The following is a 9,199-nucleotide window of genomic DNA, read 5'->3' on the forward strand; positions in this document are numbered from 1 at the left end:
TCCATTAGCTTTGACGCTACTCTCAAAGGGATGCTCTCGTTTTAGCGACGTATACCATCCTGTTTCCTAAGCATCCCTTTTACACGGCGAGCAACGTTATTGCACCGGGCCAGGGAAATATCGTTTCCGCGGCAGCTTCTGCTTAAATATTCATAATTTATAAACTCTATCGTGCCGCTCCCGTCGGGCTTCGCCAGCTTCCGCGTCGCGAGATTTCAGCAGCGTTTCTTAAATCTATGTACTTTGCCACCAAAATGTCGCAGAGCCTAGCAGACTACAGAACTGACACTTTCACTGCCACATACGAGACATCTTTCGACATGATGATGAAAACTACAATTTATTATTATACATTTTTCAGTGTAGTTTCCGACAGAAGGAAGAACAGTCCATCGGTGAATTGATAAACAACCAGCTAACCCAATTTCATTAACCCATATTCATGCTAACCCAAACCTAATCCCAAACATTATTAAATTTCATTTCTTATATTCATTTTGTAATACGTGCATCAAATCCACAGATTAATGATTACACTTCGGTCTAGTTTCGGACAGAAGCAAGAAGACAGTCCCATCGGTGAACTGATAAACAAACAAGAAATGCAGAGGGGTTGAGAAAGGTGTGTAATTGGATCAGCAATCGCCGGGAGCAATCTTCGTGCCCAATCAAAGCGAGAGCATCTTCTATTCAGCGGAAAAGAACGTTTCAACCTGGACCCGCGCGAAACTGGTGCTGAAAACGAGTAACTCTATATTTGGTGCAATCAGATAGTGTACGTTGACACAGGAGGATAATAAGGTACGCGTAAGGTGTCCACTCGTTTACGGATAAGATCAGTCTCAGGATCACCGATAGTCTATGATTATACGATAGTCTATGTGCGTCTTCGAAAAAGCCGAAACCGGATTCGGTCCTGTCAAAACACAATAAAACGCGGCCAAAGGAAGAATCGATTTCGCTGATCGTAACCGGAGGTTGCCCTCCACGTGTGCGCGCCGATGTACCAAGTATACATGTATACGTACATACATACAGCCCCCGTGTAGATAGATACCGGTCCATTGTGTCGCCAACGCTAAAATGCTCTTCTCGCGTCGAATAATGGCGATAATTGTGACGAAATGGAGCATCATTGTGGGAAAAAAGGCACGGTAACGATCGAGGGTGGCTCGCCCGGTAAGTGGCAGATGCATGCCGCTCGATTGACAGCTTCTCCGATTTCTTTCTTCGAGGATTCCACCATTGCTTCGCCTGCGAACGCGGCTTGGGACCTGGCTTCTTCGGTTTATCGGTTTAACCACCGAAAACCAACCTGCACCTTTTCATCCACTGTGTCATTGAATTATACGGTGGTTATGAAACTGTACTCATTTTGGAGTTACTTCAAATTGTCTATTACTGAATCACTCAATCGACTAAAATTTAGATTAACCCCCTGCCGTATTTGAACAAGTCAGACTCGTGATGAAGTTTTTAACAAAGTCTAATAAAAATTTGATTCGTTTGTAATCAACATTTAAGCATTAAGATACATGTAGCCATGTAGCTGTTCTCTTCTACGACATTTTTGGGGATACAGAAGTTTCAATCACTGTGACTGTAAAGAAAATGTTACGGAAAGGGGTTAAATGAAACTATTTTGGGGGAAACATATGTACTCGTATTAAACTGTCTATTAAATATTCTTTTTAGTTCGAATTCTCTTCGAATTGAATAAAATTCGCACACACATCGGATGCGATTGTGAGAGATTAGTTGTTTCCGGCGATGAAATAGTATGAAGCTGGATGAAACAGGCTGCGCATCGAAGACAGTCGAAGTTAATCTCTGCTTTCCCGTTAGTCCAGAACGGATCCCAGCAACCCCAACGGCGGGGGTTAATAAATGTCGTGACGAAGCGACCAAGTTTGAAGCCCGGACGGTCGAGTTCCGTGCAGCCGGACTGCTCAAGGTATCTGTTAGTTTTGATGCCTCGAAATACACCCCTAATCGGTTTTCAAACTCTCACCTAAACGCTCGCGCACGTACGGCGGCCCCCGATAAACCAAACTTGAAGATTTCCCGTTCGCGTAACGCGAATCTGCGCTGGTAATGAGATAAGTCGGGTTCCGGCGAGTTTACAATCACTGGCGCATACATCAAACACGATCTGACCCCCAAAATCGATACTTGAAACTCCGCTGAAATGAAACAGTAATTTTAATCAACAATTCTTGCACGTTCTGGCAAAGTCTGTTGAAGAAATACATATTTTTGGAGCGGAAGAATATTTTTGAAGTGTCTAAAAAGATATGTAATGCTACATTATGAATTTTTGCTCATAAACAGCACCTTAACGAGCGAGCCAGTATCGGAACGGTTAATGCAAACGTCCGATTAACGGAGCAGGTGCATCGATAACAAAAATGGAGTCGTCGGAGCCCCGGGTAACGGTGTCGATCGACGAGAATATTGCAATTACATTGTACAGCGGGCCGGCTCGTACCGATTGATACCAGACAACGGTGTATTTCCGTGGCCGGTATATACAGAAACGGAAGAACGCGGGCAACACAGTGACGAGGGGGTTGGAAAGAGAGGGGTTGCGCGATCGTACACGTTGTGGCGAGGGGGGTAGAGAAATCGAGCGGGGTGTGGAGGGGCGCGAGGGTCGAGGGGGGACGCGAGGCTGTTATTTGCAATGAAACGCAACAATTGCAATCGGAGTCGATGCACGTCGGCAGCGTCGGTAAACGCCATATTGCAGCTGGGCCGGTCTGAAAAATAGTGTTTTTGTGCAAGCCGAAACGGCAGATATGAAACCAGAATGGCGGATGCTTACAAATAGTTGCAGGGCGGCGCCTCCATATAAATGCGCGGCCGGTCTCGTTTTCTTTTGTTCGTCAGACCGGGCAACGAACGAAAAGGATCCTGTAAAAGAGGCCCCGCTACACCATCCCCCAAAGGCCTACAAGAACGAATTCCCGAGTTCCACCCCTTCGAACACCAACCTCGTTGACTGCCGACAACCCCAGACACACACGGCTCCTTTTCAGAGCTAAGAGCTGGCCATTGGCTGGAAACCGTTTTCCGTTGGCCAGAAATTATCATTAGACTTTTAGAGAGAGATACCTATATCAGTATTATCATTTATTTTCTGCACCGATCGCACGGTTCTGGGACCGAAGAAAAATTTCTTTCCTCGTTTAATCATTTTAGGAAGTCGATTTTCTTAATCCTCTTTCGAATGATTCCTGTTTCATCTGCTCACCGTTGTCATAAATGCATCAAATCGATAGTCTAATTATAATGACAAAGTTAATCTGTGCATGCAATGTTTGGAATATTTTGTAATGTATAGTTTGTATTCAACATCTTGCTGGAACGTTATGAATAGAAAATCGTGTTTTTCTGCTTCTTTCTTTTTAATCGCGTGTTTATTGCAATGCTACACTAGTATTACAACAGTATTAAATAATTAGTTGCATGATTGAATGAAAGAGAATATCAATGAAGAATCGTTTTTATACTCTTAAGTTTTACCCTCGACAATACAACTTTTGACGATACTAAAATCAATCGTACAATATTACCGAACCAATCAAGAGTCAATAAGTTACTCACAATAAATACAGCACTATAAGAACAATACTCCAAAAACTACCCCTTTGGCGAAGCCGCAGCTGCCGCCCTTGTAAAAAATATCTCAAAAATGAAAATCCTCCGTATTAACGCGAATGAATCCCGATTAACAATTCCGGCATCGATTCCCGATATCGGATCGCTGTCAGCAGGTCCGTATCAAACCGCCGCCACTTCTGCGAGCTTGGAATGGGGTGGCGAAGAGACAGAGAGTGCGAGAGAGCGAGAAAAGAGAGAGAGAGAGAGAGAGAGAGAGAGAGAGAGAGAGTTCGTCTCGGAGCAAGATTCCCAGCAAAGGAGAAAACGCGTCGGTGATTTTCTCGCCGGTCGGCTGCGAATCGGCTATGATATCGAGCTTTGTAGCCGGTCTGATAAGAGACAACGGGGGCACAGGCAGGGGAACACCATGACAAGGCGACGGCCGTCACACACCACCACCGCCCCCGGTGGTAGTTTACGGAATTCAGGATCAATATCCATCGTGGTAGGTGTGGCGGATGGCGGAGGGTTCCATCTTCGGCCGCCCTCTCGGTGCTTATTGGTCGGAGAATCGGCACACGGGCTCTGGTTTCCAGGCTGGGATCCCCGTGCCACGTTCTGGGCAAACGGGCGGAGCTTGGACCGCCTGTGTTTCCCAGGTGGGGAGAAGCCATCGGTGCTCTCTCCTGGCAGGCGGCCGAATCGTAAATCATGACCAGTCGGTCGCTCGGAGCGCATCGTGACAAACAGCCCGAAAACCGTCGGCAAACATCGAGGCCCCGCGATCGATCGTGTCCAAGAGGCAATCTGTAATCTCGTTCCGACGAACGTCCTCTCGAAGGACACATCGGTGCCAGGTGTTCCAGTGACTGCGTTACCATCCGCAATAGCGTTCCAAATGAATTCTACACAATCGCGAGTGTGAAAGGTGAATGCTGATGACCTAGTGATCCGATCGAAGACAACTGGAAAAAAAAAACAGAACAAGGCCATAGAAGATACGTGTGTACCGTCATGTGCAGCAACGAGAGTCCTCCGCCGGCGAAGGAGCCCCTAGCCGTCGGCCTGGGCAACCCCATGGCAGGTTTTTTGCCAGGCCTCGAGCACTATCGCCTTCAACTGTACCATTACGCGATGGCGGAGAGGCTGCGACTGGCTCAACAGTTGCATCCTCAACATCCGGGAGTTGGTCCCCCGCCTTCCAGTGCTCCAACTCACTTAGGAATGGGCCCTGGATTTCCAGCTCCGTTGCCGTTGTACCCGGCGGCGGCTGCTGCTGCCGGATACCCTAGCAGACTGGCTCTGTCGATGGCTTTGTTGCATCCTCATCATCAGAGAATACCGGAGGAACCGAAACCGCAACATAGTTACATCGGTTTAATCGCCATGGCGATCTTGTCCTCTCCGGAGAAGAAGTTAGTGCTGTCGGACATTTATCAACACATTCTCGAGCACTATCCCTATTTCCGGACCCGGGGACCAGGCTGGAGAAACTCCATCAGGCACAATCTGTCCCTGAACGATTGCTTCGTCAAATCTGGCAGGAGCGCGAACGGTAAAGGACACTACTGGGCTATACATCCAGCTAATCTCGAGGACTTCCGCCGAGGAGACTTCCGGAGACGCAAGGCTCAGCGGAAAGTCCGCAGACACATGGGTCTGGCGGTGGACGAGGAGCCTGATAGTCCTAGTCCGCCGCCTTTACCTGCCACGCCACCTCCTCCAGCAACCCTGGGCCCTCCAGTAGCATCGCAGACTATCTCCGGCATCTGGACACCTCATCATCATCATTCCCATCATCAACAGCAGCAGCAACAACAACAGAGCCAGCAGCAGACCTTCCAGAGCCAGACGTTGAGGCAGTCTTCCTCGTTTCAACCTTCCAGGAAGAGGCAGTTTGACGTGGCGTCGCTTCTGGCACCTGATGATCAACATCAGATCGAGTCGGACCTTAGGCCAACTAAATCGAGGAGGTTCAGCTGCAGCGAGGATGAGTTACACGACCTCCACGAGCCGGACCAGGACGAAGAAGACGTGGACGTGGACGTGGTCGCCGAGACGAACGCTATGCCGTCGCCTAACACCCCGTCGGCCAGCCCCGATGCCAAGGTCATCTCCTCCGGGGGACACTGGAGCAATCAGGGCTTGCAGACCTCGAGTCCACAGATCTCTGGACTGCATCTGCATAATCACTTGCAAGCTAGGAGTTATTACGTTCCGGCTACCTCGAGCACCGGGTCCAGCGTCTAAGATTAGTGTCCTGGAGTTCTCTTCCAGTTCTATTTGGTGAATCCTCGGTACGAAGCTCGTGGTACCAGGTCCGGAGAAGTGTCGGGGTGATTCTTTCCTTCCCAGAATGATTGCTTCGCAGTCGATCAACGTGGAATAGAGGATCGAGGATTGATAGCACCGAGTGCTAGCCTAGTCGTGCCAAATCGAGAACCCAACGAGTTCCTCAGACCTGCCAACCGAACGGCTCCGGATTAATTAGCATAATTCATTGTACATACCGTCGCCTATATGGTCGCGAATCGAATCCTCGAACCGAGCCGCAGATGTATCTGGCAATTTCTCGCAATCCTGGTTCGCTTCGGGGTCGAGGAAGAGAGTCCTGGTGACATTCGTTTCGAGATCCCACTTGTAACAAAACATGTGTTAGGAGAAGAATATATGTGTGCTGTATAAATAAATGTGTAAGGGAAACTATGTATATTCCGATTCGAGAGTAGAATCCCACATGCCTGAGAGACCCCACGAGGTAGATACTGTATTTTTCGTTTACCTTTCACGGTGCATTTTACACGGTTCGTTGCGGATCTTGTGCATTTGTAGCATGTTTCGTTCCTTGAGAATTGTCGACGTCGGGATTGAAGAAATTTTCGATTGAATGGCTTTGTTTCATTTTGGTTGGAACGTGAACGTTAAATTCAGACAATGGTAATATTTGCATGAATATCTGCAACTTAACGAAGTCTAGGAAAACTTGTAAGAACGTTCTCATTTTATTCGGAACGTGAATTTTGCACCGACACAATTCTTGGTCGATTCTTAAATGTTTTCACGTTCGAATTTGGAAGATGAACCTTGATGATTTTAGGAAACTGTTCTATTGTTCCTCTAGGAAAATTGTAACAAGGTTTCTACCTTATTTCGAACGAAATCTTGAAGCAAGGAAATTCTTGTTCGTTTCTTGCGGTTTAGTTTATATTTATTTAAATATTTATTTAAATATATCTGCAACCTAGAAGACTCGTAACGAGTCTTTCGTTTTATACAGGCCGCAAGCTTCGAAGTGAGAAAATTTACATGCAACAAATATTTGCAGAAGCATGTACACTCTAATGATCTCGAAGAAAATCTAGTTAGTTTTTGACGAAACAATGCGCTTAGACTAATGTTTAAATGTAAATCGAATTTATTTGATTCTCACCGTGAAAGGCGAGCTTCCGGCGCGTTTTCACGAAGCTGGAGAATCGACTTGTGCCAATCGTGGGGTTCTACCCGCGAATTAATCCTTGTAAATAGGGGAGAAGCCCCAAGATGGCGATCACTCGCCTCCGTTTCGTGCGCGAAGTATGAAATCCCAAAACGATGCGGGGCATTTGCGTCAGACTGAAGCGATCGCGGCTGTTCAAAGTGTAATATAAAGCATAGTCGGAGTTTTACTATAGCTCGTCTTTATTATCGACCGTTTTATCGTCGTTTTTTCGGGAAACGATGTTCACACACGTGCGTACGCGAATGTAACAATTACACGCGAGTCCCTCGCCCCCTCCCCGCCGCCCCACCCCCCTCTGTATGTATGTATGTATGTATATCTATTATTACGTATACGTGCTTACGTATAACCGAGATGTATCCCGACGATCTCACGCTCGATACAACAAAAAAGCGTGCGATTAGTCGGGAGGGAATGTTTTTTAAACAAAGATCACCATCCACGCAATGGAAATGTCGTCGAACCTAATCCCTCTTGATTCTCAGCGCGGAACCGATCGCAATTCAAGTTCAATAAAGTTTCTGTTCCCATGGACTCGTGTTTCTGACTGTTCACCCGACCCACCCTCGTTCATGGTTTAATTGAGACCGATTTAGATACGCCTAATTATTGGGGGAGCTCGATACGAAGCTGTTTGACATGCTAGTTTCAATTTGTGTTTGCTGGATTGTGGACTTTTATGCACTTATTGGGGATCGTCTCAAATTCAGTAGCTTTTGTTGCACTTCTGGTCTAACGAAAGTTTAAATAGCAAACTTAAATTTTGATTTTGTTTTGCTTTCCATAAGTTAACGTAGAAATATTTGTAGATGCATAAGGGTTCACATTTTGTCCACGAACGTCTAAGAAATCAGTGTTAGAAATGTTACTCGGGGTTTCGAACACAGGTACACATGATTTTTAATTTATTTAGCTTAACAACATCTGGATCAGCATTCTACTGAATTTCCAATTCTCTGGATTTGACTTTCATATCGATTTCCAATATTTCCTCAACGACGAAACGAAAATGTAATTGTTGTGTATTAATAAAAAAGAATGACAAGATATCAAACCTAAACGATAAATAATTGTGTTTCGATATTTTCGGTCTCCTACAGAACACCATCTTCCATTTCGCACCAAGATTAATTTGTTTAGTTAAATGAACTATAATTAAACCTGAACACATTGATCGTATACTTTATTCGCAGTGAATGATCAATTGTGACGATCATCTCAGCTATTCATAACACCACATAACAAAATAAAATCATACTCGCAGATTTATTCGATGAAATTAACATAATTCTCAATAGAAAAATCCAATTGAGATCTTTTGTTGACGAATTATCTTCCGCGGACTCTGATTACCATAAGAATTAACAGCTCAAACACAAATACAAAGTACTGCGATACCTCTTCCTTTTTTTCTGAGCTGTGCAACGACGTCTCTGTGTGCAGAACCACCTCAACCGGAATTTCAAAATAGATAATGACGTTGAAAATAATTACCGGATGGGATTGCTTAGCTGGCCAGCGTTGTTAATTATTAGAGAGCGTTACCAGGTGAATTTAGACGAGAAACGGCACTCTTGACACAAATACCTCGGCCAGTTTTGCGAATTTCCCATCGTCGAGGTTGACGCAAACATTCCTCGCACGTTTGCGCGTCGACGGAAAACGTCGGACGCTTGAGAATGCTGTTTGTAGTAGCAACAATCCATCGTGACCATTAGCCGACACTTTGCACCATCTGTTAATAGAATTTTCTTCGAGCAAAGATTTCAGCAAAATTTCATAATGAAAATAAATATGTACAAGCGCGTCATCGTTCACTTAAAGAGATATATAAGGTGTTAAAGACGCCCTATCAGATTAGTTTAGGCTTGAAAACGGTAACATAATCGCCAGCAATTATGTCTCATAATCAGACATAAACTCGTGCAGAAATCCACCTCGAAACTCGTCTCAAACCTTCGATTTCTGTCAGACAAACATTACCATAATGTTAACAAACATTGTTCTGCTGAAATCGGAATTATGCATTTATTTAAAAATATGACCCGCATTGTGCGCAGTCCGCTAATCGATCGTTCATTTGCTTATTGTACTTTC

At 45.4% G+C, this 9,199-nt stretch overlaps 1 protein-coding gene across 1 annotated transcript; it reads left to right on the plus strand.

Moving 5' to 3' along the window:
- The first annotated feature begins 4,316 nt into the window (after positions 1-4,316).
- Fd102c (forkhead domain 102C) lies at positions 4,317-8,501 on the plus strand. Its single transcript, XM_076433020.1, has one exon. It carries the CDS (start codon positions 4,618-4,620, stop codon positions 5,851-5,853), a length of 1,236 nt encoding a protein of 411 aa, XP_076289135.1. The 5' UTR covers positions 4,317-4,617; the 3' UTR covers positions 5,854-8,501.
- The last annotated feature ends 698 nt before the right edge of the window (positions 8,502-9,199 follow it).

Source organism: Lasioglossum baleicum, chromosome 11 (assembly GCF_051020765.1).
Source record: "Lasioglossum baleicum chromosome 11, iyLasBale1, whole genome shotgun sequence".
Classification (NCBI taxonomy): Eukaryota; Metazoa; Arthropoda; class Insecta; order Hymenoptera; family Halictidae; genus Lasioglossum; species Lasioglossum baleicum.